At 43.9% G+C, this 13,998-nt stretch overlaps 2 protein-coding genes across 4 annotated transcripts in view; both read right to left on the reverse strand.

The window, feature by feature from the left end:
- Positions 1 to 1,986, reverse strand: part of hecw2b (HECT, C2 and WW domain containing E3 ubiquitin protein ligase 2b) — a 35,996-nt gene extending 34,010 nt beyond the window's left edge. The window contains exon 1 of one of the 3 annotated variants that reach the window (XM_047576542.1): positions 1,446 to 1,986. The gene's annotated coding sequence lies outside the window, so the exon portion shown is untranslated. Of the gene's footprint in view, positions 1 to 994; positions 1,361 to 1,445 lie in introns of those variants that run through there. The other 2 variants (XM_047576544.1, XM_047576545.1) reach the window with 2 other exon arrangements.
- Positions 1,987 to 4,435: 2,449 nt separating this feature from the next.
- On the reverse strand, positions 4,436 to 13,884 carry gtf3c3 (general transcription factor IIIC, polypeptide 3). Its single transcript, XM_047576121.1, has 19 exons — positions 13,629 to 13,884; positions 12,172 to 12,247; positions 11,054 to 11,397; positions 10,850 to 10,973; positions 10,542 to 10,733; positions 9,838 to 10,003; positions 9,592 to 9,739; positions 9,336 to 9,507; positions 8,341 to 8,441; positions 8,089 to 8,260; positions 7,658 to 7,860; positions 7,390 to 7,491; positions 7,096 to 7,228; positions 6,255 to 6,480; positions 6,103 to 6,157; positions 5,869 to 6,004; positions 5,399 to 5,523; positions 5,161 to 5,313; positions 4,436 to 5,073 (listed from the first exon to the last, which is right to left on the reverse strand). Exons 1-19 carry the CDS (start codon positions 13,719 to 13,721, stop codon positions 4,951 to 4,953), a joined length of 2,844 nt encoding a protein of 947 aa, XP_047432077.1. The 5' UTR covers positions 13,722 to 13,884; the 3' UTR covers positions 4,436 to 4,950.
- Positions 13,885 to 13,998: the final 114 nt, after the last annotated feature.

A 13,998-nucleotide genomic window follows, 5' to 3' on the forward strand; every position in this document is an offset into this window, starting at 1 on the left:
TATATCTGTCCTGGTAACCGAGACAGACAGTATTTCGTAGGCTTTATGGCCAAACAAAGAAAAAAACAAGTTCTTTCTGAGATGGCTACCACCACATTCCCTGATCCGGCAGCGGTGGACCAGCTCTTTTCTGAGTGGTATATAGCCCGAATGCACGGAGTCGGCCTAAAAACTCTGTGGGCATGGTTTGTGGCTCATGGATCAGTTAAATAAAGACATGACAGGTCTTTAAAAAGGGGTTTTATCTGGCTGCATTGTATTTTTTTCTTTCTACCTGCTAGAGAGCAACGTAGGATCGGAATTGCCACAGGGGGTTGGGTGTTAACGACAGAAAATATTGATCATGCATATTGTGTCTTCTATGTCGACGGCAAAAAGAAGACACCCAACAAGTCCAGTTGCCCTTCAGTTTTTGGACATATACCCTGACCTGACCACTGAGAACCTTCAAGATGTCAACAAGAAAGAGTGCAACATGACAGATTTCGAGAGACTTTCGACTCCTATTAAGATAAACCCGAGAATGGACCTTTTATCAGCGCAATGCCTTCAATATCGCAAACATCATAGCAGCTAACTCAACCAAAACAGAGCCACTATATATCCGCTAACATTTTTAAGTCCCTACGCTCTTTTCAGCCTCTCACGTAACATGCATCAGCTATAGCCTCCTCCTGCTCTCTCGTCTCCCTTTATCTGCCTCTACCTTGCCCAGCCTCAAAGAGACAGCCATATGAGCTGGGTTCAGCCTTTTCTGTTGAAAGGGAGTTTCTCTGTGCCACTGTTGCCCTAGTGCTTGCTCTTGGGGGTTTCAGGCTCTGCGAAAGTGTTGTTTGGAACGCTGTATAACTGAAACCGAATGACTGATAATGAGTAATAGACTCTGGTGGCTGGTGGCAAGGCAGCAGAGCATTTCAAGGATACAACAGATGGGTTTCTGGCGTTTGTGTTATAAAACCAGCGTGGCGTGCGCACACATTCCCGAGCAGACAACCTGGTAAACAGGATCCTATGCAGGCTGGATCTATATGGAGCTGCTGCGCAGCAAACAGGAGACGAGCTGTTCTGTTCTTCTGGCGGTGATCTCATTGAGATGATTTCCTCACCTGCTCCGGCAAGTGCGCTTGCGACGCGCAGTTTGGTTGGAGCCATCGTTATCATCATCATCATCATCAGCCTCGGCTGCTGTTGTTGTTTCTGTTAAGCCTCTTGTTTGTTTGTCACTGTTGCTGCCGGTTGGTGCACAGCAAACAATGACTTCATAGGCTTCAACAGCAGCCCCAGTCAAAACGCAGACTGCTGATGGACAAAAGTGATGTTCGGAGAGACGCATTTGCGTAAAAATCCCTGCTCCCGAGTAACAAATCAGACGCTGTTTAAAAGCAACCTGTGTGAAATGATGTAAATGTGTGCTGTTGCATGCACAGCCTAGGCAGTGACATTACCTTTGTGATTTAGACAGCGTTCACTACGCCCTGTGCATGGCTGAAAAGGCTCGGAACAGGTCGCTCGATCATGGACGACGGAGCTCCGCACGGCCCGGATACCGCCGACCCCTCATCGGCTCTCAAGCGGGGAGCTGTCGCTCCAGAACCCGGGCGCAGCCCTGACCGCCTCTCACTAGGATCCAAGCAAAGGCGGAGGCTTAAAACTCCTCTTTTCTAATTAAAAGCATGGTTGCCGGTTACGTTGCCAGGCTTTGGTTAAGGAAAGGCAAAAGGAAAAAAAAATCTGCGTTCATATCTTATTTATTTGGCTGGACCACTTCACATCCGCCTCTCCGTTTCCGCCGCTCCAGACGCTTCACATCCCTGCCCGGACACACGCTTCCATGCCGGGGGATGAAATCAAACCAAACGCGCCCTCGTTGGAGAGACGCTTTGTCCCATCAGAAGTGTTGATCGGGAACTTTTTTGTTTTTCCAAAAGACCAGGCCTTGTTTGTGGGAGTCCATACTGACCGAGCTCAGCATCAAAATAACAGATAACACCTCCCACTTCCATCCCTCCCTCCCTCCCTCCCTCTGTAAACCACGGTTACCCAAACTGAGGGTCGGGGGCCTCCTAGAGGTCGCTAAAGGGACCCTTTAAAACCCATGAATACTGGGCCTGGAAATAAATTAGTGTATTAGAGACGTTGTAACACAAAACATACAGCGATCAGACATAACATTATGACCACTTCCCTTATATTGTGTAACTCTCTCTTGTGCCTCCAAAACAATTGTGACTCATCAGAAAATGGACGTGGGTCTTTCCAGGGTGTCCTGTAGTGTCTGGCAACAGAATTTTGTTAGTGGGGGGGCCATAAGCTCCTATAGATGACAGTAGCAAATTAGGCCACACCCTTATTTGGGTCAAAACAAACCACTAGCGGTAAACACAACTCCCCTGTAGACAGTTGTGTTGCTAGCATTCATCGACTGTAAAGCGGGCGAAACGGCTACTGTTAGTCATGCAGATACACAATGTCGTTGCCAAGCGATGATCGGCAACGCTAAATAGAAATTTTTAAAAAAAATAGGGGCAATATGTCCCTCTAGTCTACCAACAGGGAAATGGGTAAATGAGCCCACTCCATGGCCAGGGGTGTCATACCCGGACATTTACTCTTACCTCATTGAATCTCCGGGTAATATATGACATCTATCATCAATTCATAATCATTCCATAAAGTTAATCATAACATAAATACAGCATGAAGCTTTGCCAGCGTTAACCCTTTTGTTAAAAAAAAAAAAAAAACACTAACAGAACTCTGTGCTCTGTCATTACAGTTAAGCATCAACATTCACTACTTTGACTTTATAACATGAATCTGGCTACTGACATTAGCTAACGTTAGCATCATCATGATTAAGTGTTTGTTTTATGGCCCTAACATTTCAACGGTTTTTATCCTTCTGTCTCTTTTAAATGGTTGGAAGAAGAATACACAACACAGCAACTTCTCCTTTGTTTTCACCCATAAAGGGGCGTGGCCTGTTCAGTTCAGTGAGTACTCCCTTCCAAGGGTTGAGGGGAGGGGCCTCCACGGATCATCCCACAGATACTTGATCAGATTGGGATCTAGTGAATTTGGAGGCCAGGTCAACACCTTATGCAGTTCTTTTTGGTTTTTTGAGTTGTTCCCTCATCACTGGTGTCATTGCTATGGGGTGGGGGTGCCTGGCCTGGTCCAGGTGGGTGCTACATGTCCAAGTAACATCCACATGAATACCAGATCCAAAAGTTTCCCGGGAGAACATTGCATTATCACAAGACGGTTTTCTCCCTTCAGTGGTCATAATTTTGAACCTCATTGGAGTAACCCTGCTAGCTAGTGGCTAGCCACGTTGCTGGTGACCTCACCTCATCCTCCAACTCCACAGTAGTCATTAAAAAAGTACAACAGCAGTTCCACTTACTTCTCAGGAAAACCGACCTCCCCACCACACATCTCATCTCAGTCTGCAGAGGTACTGTGGAAAGTATCATCGCCTGCAGTTTCGCCTCCTGGTTTGACAGTTGCAGCGAAAAGGAAAGAAAGCAGCTGAACATGACTGTGAAGACAGCCAGCAAGATCATTGGCGCTCCACTTCCCTGCTTGTTGGAATTATACAGCGCTTCATCCATCATATGCATATTGGACCTGCGTAGCGGTGGCCAATCAAATTATTACATTGCATATTGACCAATAATGAATGGTGGCCAATGGATTGGAGAACCGTTAACTAGAAGTTACTCAATTTAAAATGATGTGAATCACAGATTTCATACGTACAGTGACACAGTTTAAGAAAGGCATCTAAATTTTAAAATCTGAGTGAATAACACATGGGGGGGCTTGTCAAAATAGGGGATTAGTGACATAAAACTGGTTGGCCTAGATGAAGAGCACGGACCAAGTGGTGAAAGACACTGGAAGCAGACGTTCCGACGAAAGAAAGGGAGGGGTCCGATAAATAATCCCAGCGCCTTAATCCCTGCAACAGACCAAAGAGAAAGTCTGCCCAACACTTACTGTAAAAAACAACCCCATTGCCCTCTTCAAAGAAACAATACATATTTATATAGTTTAAACCGACAGTGTAAAAGTCACAAACATACTACACTACACTACACTACAACATACTAAAACAAAAATAGAACTTCTTTAAAAAAAATAAATAAATAAATAAAATGGAAGTCTCAGACACCTCGTACATGGATAAACAAATTGAAGTAATAACCATCTGTACTTCCAAAGCCATGAACATGTAATTACTATGAAAGTATGAGGTCACACATCTTTACCGCTTAATACCCCTACATAATGTTTTTGGTAAAATTTGCAACAAAGAGACATTTTTATATGGAGGACAAATGCTGCCTTAATCATACACTAAACTAAACTAAACCCGTGTGAAATCATTAAAGGACATCAATTTTAAAATAAATAAGAATACACAAACGTATCTCAAAATATAAATATTTATTTACAAAAATATTTTTGCAGTGGAGAGTTGGTCTGGAGTTACTCCGTTGAAAAGTGATTAGGATGCGGCAAAAATCTGCCGAGCCAATCAAATCTCTTGGGTGGGCTTTATGAGATGACGGAAAAAGAGTTGCCGTGGGGTCACAAAAAACAAAAGATGGCTGATTGGTTGTAGGACGAACCAACAGGACAGTATTTTTTTTTCTTTCTATTGGTTGAAACATAGTCATTAATACCAGGCTACAACAGGACAGTAAACTGGGAAAGCCGGCACGATTCACAGGCCATTAAGTTATCTTAAATAAGTCGTACTAGCCGTATAAGTGGTCTTTAAATGGATTTTTTGAATTTTCTCAGCTTTTACTATTTCAGTATTTAGAGATGTATTTATTTATTAATAAGGCATTCTGAGAACTCCATATATTCACAGTGATTCAGTTGCCAGCACTGAACTGACCCAACGTCCAAAATGCGGGCGAGGACGTTGAGGAATTGTCAAACGATGCAATGCGTGTTGATGAGCTGCCGGGCCATTTCCATGTTCCCGCTGGCCTGGTAGATGAGCGAGAGGTTGAAGGCGATCTCCTTCTTCAGATCAACCTGATCGTCCGCGATGCCCTGCAGGGGGGATTGGTGGTGAGAACAGATATAACAACACTGAACCGTTGCAAAACAAGCGATTGTTTAAGTCGTAGGTTTACTCACGTCCATTTTCTGAGCAGGTAGCGTAAGTGCCTTCTGGTAGTAATGTATGGCCAAATGAGTGAGGCCCATCTGGTGCAGGGCTCGGCCCAGGTTGTACATGCTCTCCTGGCACACTCCACGTAAGTCCACGTATCGCCAAAGGAAGGAAAAACCCTGAAAAGGTGCGGGCTCGTTTTTAAAATGATAGGTAATGGTTGGTAATAGGAAAGCCAAGAAGCAATCAAAAAGAGAAACGTACCTGGAGCACCAGTGTGTGTCGCTTGGCAACGTACTTTTGAGATGCCATGTGGAAGAAGGTGAGACCCACACACAGGCTGTGTAGCGGATTGTCAGGGTGAGTCTGGATGGCCTGTACATACTGGCCTGAAATCGTACAATGTTTAAATATGTGAGTGACTTGGTAAAGGCAAGACAGGATCACATGGTAGTGTTTTTTATAATTGTAATCAGGGTCAAAATACCATAATTTGGCTTATTAGAACATAGTACATGATGCTGCTACCACCATGCTTCATGATGGAGACGGTGTTTTTGGAGTGCGCCAAAAAGGTCCATTTTGGTCTAATCAGACCACAAACAGAAATTTGAACGCAGGAAGACTGAGGGCAAAACTTTGTGATCATAGACTGCTACTTCTATGTGCACACTCACTTCTACCGATACGTGAATGTACGTTAAATTACGTATTTTTACATATTTGTTGCGTACCTAGAGCGTGTTTGAAACTCCCAGACACCATGGCGTTGTGTCCACAGAGGACACACAAGGCGTGGTTGTTGGGATGTTTTAACAGCAGACGCAGGCAGAACCGATGGTGGCGCTGGTGCTGGGAAGTTATCGTCAGCTGTGATGGACAGAAAGCACGGTTTGGACATTTGTCGTATAGGCGAACATTTTTTGGATTACCCTCTTGAAAGTACACATTTTGGCATGGACACATACCTGGTTGAAAATATTCCAAAGCTGAGGCAGGTCCACATTTTCCATCAGCATCAATCTGTTAACAGGAAAAAGAAAATGTTTGTATTTTACAAAAAAAAAGCCATTCGAATTTCAATATTGTCCATCTGGTGGGACTGTACATGTCAGTTTACCTGATGTAGTTGTAGGCCTTGTAGTGGTTGCGGTCGAGGATGGTGGCGGACAGGCCAAAGAATTCCAGCTCCTTCCTCCTGGGTTTGTTGTCATAGAAGGAGTAGAACTCCATGGCCGACTCCACCAGGAGCTCCGCCTCCTCGTAGCGCTTCACCTCGCACAACGTCCGCATGCAACTCACCAGCAGCTGCCACCAGTCCTCTTTGGACATGACGTTGGTTTTACCTGAGCAAAATGACAGGAACATGCCATAAGGGAATCATCGCTACCTGGATACAAGCTAGCGATGGACACCAACTCTGAAGTGCTACAAAATGCAGTTCCTCCAATGGCCACTTGAGGATAGCTTAAAAATTGAGGCGTGTTAATTTGTCCAACTACAGGAAATATATACCCACCTCATCTCCGGCTCTTTGGAAATTTTGAAATTAGCTAGGAGTTATTCAACACCAGATATACTCTGGCAAAGATCTGCTGAGCCAATGAAATTCTTTGAGTGGGCTTTATTAGGTGATCAACAGCAGCATCGTCATTGGAGCACAGTGGAGATAAATTTGTTCACAACAAAACTACTCTAGTTCGTTGTTGGACAAAGGTTGATTCAACTTGCTGAACTAGTGCCAATGGTCAATCCACAAAAACTAAGGTCATAGATGCTGACCAATGGATTGACCACAACTGACTGTCACCTTGGTGTGTCACGCATTACAGTCAATGTTCATGGCCCATAGAAGACAAAACTATTAGGTTTTTGTTTTGTTTTTTTTGTCTGGAACCGCTCCACTGGGAACCGATTATGCTCCAGCGAAGATCTGCTGACTTTATATTAAAAATACATACCAGTGTTGTCTAAATATGCGGTTTCGTGGTCGGCAATTTCCGACAGCATGTTTTCAACCTTCACCAGCCTCAGGTGATTTTTGCCCGACACAATCACAGAGCGCACGCACACCTTCGCTCGCTGCATGGCCACCTTTAACACACATACACATTAGTCAGCACAATTTGTTACATACAGCATGCAAGAAAGACAAAGCAGTGTTAGTTTGACATTTTCTGGGTAACATTTTTTTTCCAAAATGTACGTGATAGTCCAAAGAAATTGCGTATGGGAGTGAAATGCAAGTGTGTTACCTTTAACAACATGGAGATCATAGTAATCATAGCATCCAGGTAGTCCTGTATTTGTCCCTGTGTCTTCAGGAGAGTGGAGCGATGCAGCAGCAGCTTTAATTCCTACAAATACACATATACATGCATCAGTCAATACACCAACCACCAACGATGCAGGACATGCAACAAACGCTAAGGTTACATATGCTCAGCAATGGCCTGACATGGCCCATAGGCGGCATAACTATTAGAGACTCAAATGTATGTGATCTAGTAAAAATGTCCTTGCCTTCTGTGCAGCGGAGGAATCCTGAGCCAATGTGTCGCTATCGTACATGGACTCCAGCGCCTTCAGGGCGCAATCCATGCGGCCCAGTTGCTGCTGAAGAGTGGCGAGGGAGAGCCGAGCCTCCAGGTGCTGCGGAGCCATCTCCACCACCTTGGTATAGCTTTCAGCTGCCGCCTCCATGTGGCCCAGAGCCTTCAGACACTCTGCAACAGGGAAGTGATGAGGGTATTTAACAATTTATTTGTAGTTGATAGTGCGGCTCCAAGCAACAGCCAGGTTGCTATGAGCTTGACGGTTATGTGATGTTTCCAAAAATATTCAGGGATAAGCTGTCCTTGTAACGGCCTAATGTTGTGTAAAACATTTGCAATAAATTCCAAAACACACAAGATGTTTGGATCTCTACAGTGCTCGCTTTCCATCGGTCCTACCTGCATGTCGCAGCCAGACAACAGCCAGGTTGTACTTCTCAGATATGACGAGGGCAGACAGCAGAGGCAGAGAAGACAAGTACTCGCCCTCCTCCAGGTAGGCTTCACCCACGTCCAGGTACAAGTCACCGATCTCCTCCGGACTCTGTTCCATTAGTGACGACACCAAGCCCTGTGAAAAATGAAAAATGCTTTGCTTTAGTTAAATCATCTTTTCAACTGTCCCTTATTATGAAAACCATGTATGTTTACCTCCAGGGGGGTGTAGACATGTAGGTGGATGAGGCAGACTATAAGCTTGGCCCTCAGGTCCACTGGTACGCTGTCTGGTACCTGTATATCAGTTATATCACCTGTAGACAAGGCACACACACAATCAATCAATCGCAATCACTCGACAACTCTGATTAGGATTTCTGTGGTGAGGGAGAAGAGTGTGGGGGAGATTTTTTTATACGCTTATGCTACTCTGTCTTAGCTTTTGACCCGAGCCACAATACATCCTAAAAGTTAAGTAGGGCTGTATTACACTCCAGCGTAAACAAGACATTTTTTTAGTAGATTCAAAATGATGTATGGGGTTCCACAAGGATAGGTTGTCGGACCCCTTCCGTTTGCTCTTTTTCTGTTTATATAAAGACATTATGAACAAAAACAGGCCTGAGATATAGTAGACTGTAAGTAAATAGTCTGTTATTGTCGTCAACATATGCCATCTTAGATGTGTTCAAAATAGAATGTAAAGACCTGACCAATTTAGCTAAGATTTTTTTTAAACTTATATATGTAGATTTATGTATGTGTACATCAGTATATGTTCAATCTCAAAGAAGTGCTCTATTACCTCTGGAAGGACCAAAATAATAACCTTCCGGTCTACAATTTCAAGTAGAGAGTCAAGTAAGGAGTTCTGATGTTTAAAATGTCCAAATAGTTTATATCATCTAACTCAGACCCCCTGTTAATAGCAGTCTAACTTTGGCGTATACCATCTACCTGTACGATCATTGTTGGTTATGTAATATAACCCCACATTCTGTGAGTATAGTATAAGCAGCTATAAAGTAGAACTCGGTGCAGTTGTATCAACCGATCAAACTGGTATCAGTGCTTCCCTAGTCATGAGGCAGGTCACACATTTGATGAGCTAAATGACACCTACTTCACATTCCACTATTTTTGGTAAACTATCTCTTTATTAAACCCATAGAGTAAAATGTATAGTGTTTCTGCAAATGGGAGCACACCGGTCTCATCTGCTGCAAGTTCTGCTTCAGTCTTTGACTTTGCGCCTTCTTCGTTCTTCTCTTCCTGCTCCCCTGTCATCTTCTCTTCCACTTTCTCTTCTGGCGTTGGCACCGCGACGTCCGACGTCGACTCGGCTCTGACTAAAACAATGCCCGCAAACTGGACCAAGACCTTGGAAGACAAACAAACCGTTCTTTAAGACAGACATTCGTTGAACGACACTGGGATGCTCTCACTGCACACCCAAAGGCGTACCTGCAAGGCCTTGTTGTACTGGCGGTTGGCGATGTAGAGCTCAGCTGCCATGTTGATGAAGTCATCGCTGACCAAGCTGGGATGTCGCGCAAGAGCTTCCTCTATCACGCTCAGAGCTGAGGGCAGGTCATTACTCTCGTAATAGCTCCTGAACAGGACACCAGACGTATGCACAGGTAAGCCTGAGGAATACTCCCGTACCTGACGATGAAATGTGTGCATATGTATTCTATACTTGACCCATACTTAGCCATGTCCTTGGAGAGCTGCATGAAGTGCTCTCCATCCTCCAGCGGCAGCAGGGAGAGGATCCTGCGGTAGCCGTCCATGCACTGTTTGTGCTCTCCCAGACGCATGTGGAGGCTGGAGCGCTCCCACAGGTAGCGCACGTTGGTGGGGTCGTACTTGATGGCTGAGGAAAAACGGGATGAGGGGTAAACTGACCAGCTTCAGCATTGAGTTTAATATTTGTGTAGGTCCCATTCGTGCCATCAAGAGAGTCATCCGGGCATGGAAAAAGGAACCTATAGTAGGACAGACTTGACAGCCTACTACATTTTTATGGTCCCTACTTGTTCGGTAACGTTAAAGGACGAGTAGTCTGTGAATTAAACAGTAAACCTAAAGCTCAAACAGGAAGACAAAGCAAGACGGAGAGAAGAGGCAGCTGGCTAGGGATATCCGCACTTTGATTTACCAACTCTTTTTACCCTGGCAATGGCTTTGTATAATTTTTTTTTGTGTAAGCTTCGGTTTAAAGCGCAGCCAGGCCGCACTCCTAGGGCGCGGATGATCAAATTATGTCGCACAGTTTCGCATTATGTAAGCCTGTGCACGTGCAGATTTGATTTTCCCGTCACTGTATTCTTGATGATAATGGGCGCTGCCGTTCGTCCGGCGTTGACTCTCCGCCGATAGGTCTGGCTGTGAGAAGCTGGGGTCAGACTGACCTTTGCTGTAGCAGATGATGGCTTGACGGATGTTGTCCTGCTCGAGAGACATGTCAGCCAGTCTGATCCACTCCTCACAGTCGGAGGGGTTGAGGTGGGCGGCGATCAGACCGAACTGCAGCGCTTTGTCCATGTCCTCGTCGTCTTCATAGATCATAGCCAGCGTGGAGAAAGGCTCATAGGCCAGAGGAGCTGGAGGAGGAGGAGATTCTAATTTTACTACAGAATATTAAATACTGGCCTTGTCATCCAGAACTGTTCACCTATCTGCCTGCAAGTGTAAAAGTGAATGAACAATTGTTTCATACCCTGTCTTATGATCTCCATACACATCAGGATGGCATCTTCTTTCTCTCCTCTAGCGTAGCGGATGTTGGCTTCTCCCATCAGGCCTCTAAGAGCTCGGGGCAGCTTGCTGCCGTGGCGTCTCCCCTAGAAAAACGTTAAGTCAAAACACCTCACAGTGGAAATAAGTGGAACAGCTCACACTGCCTTGACTCCGCCCCCCCCACCTTCATCATCTTCTTGTTTTCTCGATTCAGCTCCATCTCCAACGCGAACACGTCTCCCACCGTGACATCTTCCTCCTCCTCCTCCTCCTGCTGCTCCCCTTCCGCCTTCTTCTTCCTCCTCCTGCCCTTTGCTCTCCCGCCTCGCTTCTGCCTTTTCTCCGCCCCGTCCGCCTCTGCCTTCTCCCCCTCCTCCAAGTTGTAGTCCTTATCTTCATCGTCGTCGACGTAGCTTAAGCTGTCCTCCTCTTCTTCCTCTTCGTCATCCTCCTCCGAAGACGGTGGTTCTGCTGCTTCTCCCAGTATAGAGGCGAACGCCAGCTGGACTCCCGGGCTGACTCCGTCCTCTGAGAAGAGAGCAGACGCGTGTCATTTAGATGTTGTCACACTTTATACAAGTCATCTAGGAGAGGGGTATTTCTGGATACTTCTAACCTTTTAAGCTACATTAGAGGCTGCAAACACTTTGTATATGAATTCACCCGCTACACTTCAATTAATCGTTGGATCTGCAAAATGTCAGGAAACAAGAATAAATGCCAATCAGAAGTTCTCAGAGCTGGTTCAATATATTTAAATTGATTAATCTGACCAGCTGGTCACCCAATGTTAGTTTGTACTTTATAAGCTGGGGACAGGAACTCTAGAGTATTTTTGCTTTTAACAATAAAGTGAATAACAGTAATAATAATCATCATTTTTATGACCCTGGGGTGGTGAAGCTGATCTTTCACTTCCAAAGTATGATAAGTATGGATGCTTTTCACTTTTCTTATGCTCTAGTCTTTCATACATGTTGTAAAAATGATGGGCGAAAGGACTGGTGCTCGGTGGCAGCATTCCGCGACCTCACCACTAGATGTCACTAAAGTTCTACACACCATCACCTTAATACATTCAAGGCTGGATAATTTCCAAACCTGTAAACTGTTGCGTACTGCATTCACTTTATGATGTTTTCCCAATATTAAATTGTCTATCTACAAATAAAGCACTTGTGTTACTAATAAAGTTAACCATAATTCAGTCATGACACTGATCATCACCTGACCATGCTGTCACATGTCATTTCGAATGTATATTTCAAACTCCATCTACTGATAGATAGACATTATCTTTACCAATTTTGGCCGTGGTTTGTGCCGAGGTGGAAGGCTGCGCGTCATCATCCGCATCTTCAGTGGTCACTTCCGACTCCTGGTCGAAAGAAAGAAGACAGAAGACATGTTCATTACGACAGACTCAACACTCTGACAATAACTCTTATCAATAGTAAACGAGTTTGAATATGGATGTAAAGAATGGCACTCATTCAATTTGTTCTTTGTTTTTTATTATTTTCTAAGTAAGAGCAAACGGGAACATCTTTTATATTTTAGATTCTTCAGCCACCAATTCAATTATATTTATTTAGCGTCAATAACAATTCCAATAGTCTCAAAATACTTAAAGAACATAAAGAACTCAGAGCATGCGCTAAGGTGAAGGTGGCAAGAAAAAACGTTATCAGGAAGAAATCTTGAGCTCCAGAAAGGATAGAGACAAGAATCAAAATACAAATAGTAGAAATGTGTATTGGTTAGGCTGTATGGAGTGCAGTTACTCTTATATTGGTATGAAACTGCCAGTCATAATAACAGTAAGTTAGCTGGTATAATAGTATTAGAGGTTTCAGAAGTGGGTTGGAGATTTATACATTCGGGTAGGAATGGATAACTACCTGCAGGTTGATGGGACAAGTTGGCAAGAGGGACACATTTAATAACATGCTTTACCGTAGTACCACAGGAATGAATGTATAGTGAGAGAAGAGAAAATAATAGATGATAGATGATAAGAAAAGTGCAGTCAGTGTTTTTATTTTCTTGAAAAAGACACACAAACTAATAATAGCCTGCCAACACAAACACAAGCAGAAAAATAAATGAAATAACAAACGTTTTATGCATAGGCCTTATAATGGGGAAATGGCTGATTATGATGAACACTAAAACGGGACAAATTTGACAATTTTTCTCATAAATGAAACCCTAATATTCCAAAATGAATGGTTTTATTGTGTCATGGCTGAGATATTAAAAAAATGTGGTTATAATGGAAGTTAATGGCACAATTTTGTCCGCTGAGGTCACAAGAGCTCAATAAATCTGATGCTACAAAAAATTAATAATGCAAACAAGTCAATATTTTAGATGATCTTTGTCATATCCAAGACTGATTTGAAAAGTATAATGATGATTATTCCGTCAAGTTTTATAGCAGGTTTTCGGACGTGGACATTTTTGTCTCAGGAGAATAGTAAATGAAACTGACTGGTGCCTAATAACTAATGCAACTTTAGCACCTCACATTTAACATTTGGAATTTTGGGTATGTTTTCACACAAGAAATGTAATGCACCTTGAGTGAATTCAGCTAGTTTAGGTAATAGCCATCAAGTTCCAACTCCTTCAGAAGCCACTCTTACAATTCACCTGCATTTACGCCGCATGATACATGTGAGCTTTCAGACGTTTCGGCAAATTCAGCCCACATTACAGCATTTACAAGCTCCGACAAAACGCATTTTCTACATTACCTTGGTTTTTCGTTCGTCTCTCCTTTTGTCGAATTCCTCAAAAGTTATCCTCCCCTCCAGATAGTCTATTAGCTCCGCGCTGAACCCAGACATGTCTCCAGGCGAGGCTAACCCAGTAGGACTTCTTCTTCGAACAAACCCCGGCGCATAACGCCACTACAGCCTCAAAGTAAAATGTCAAAAGAGATATTTTTTAAACATGCTACCTGACGTGCACTATTCGCCAGCCCGTTAAACTCCTACCACGTGACTAGTAAAAACTTCCGGGTCGAGTTTTTTTTTTTTTTCAAAACAAACCAGAGAGCAGTTTGGCGACATCTAGTGGCTAAAGACAAGAACTTACTCTCAAGCAGCAGTACAGAGTATCATT

This window comes from Mugil cephalus, chromosome 23 (assembly GCF_022458985.1).
Source record: "Mugil cephalus isolate CIBA_MC_2020 chromosome 23, CIBA_Mcephalus_1.1, whole genome shotgun sequence".
Lineage (NCBI taxonomy): Eukaryota > Metazoa > Chordata > Actinopteri > Mugiliformes > Mugilidae > Mugil > Mugil cephalus.

What these genes read in the sequence shown, in the direction of transcription:
- gtf3c3 (XM_047576121.1), bottom strand. Translation starts at nt 13,721, where the DNA reads ATGTCTGGGTTCAGCGCGGAGCTAATAGACTATCTGGAGGGGAGGATA. An exon ending in AGTACAACAAGGCCTTGCAG is followed by an intron (nt 9,508 to 9,591) that starts GTACGCCTTTGG and finishes TTGTCTTCCAAG; the next exon opens with GTCTTGGTCCAGTTTGCGGG. An exon ending in TGATCTCCATGTTGTTAAAG is followed by an intron (nt 7,229 to 7,389) that starts GTAACACACTTG and finishes TGTGTGTTAAAG; the next exon opens with GTGGCCATGCAGCGAGCGAA.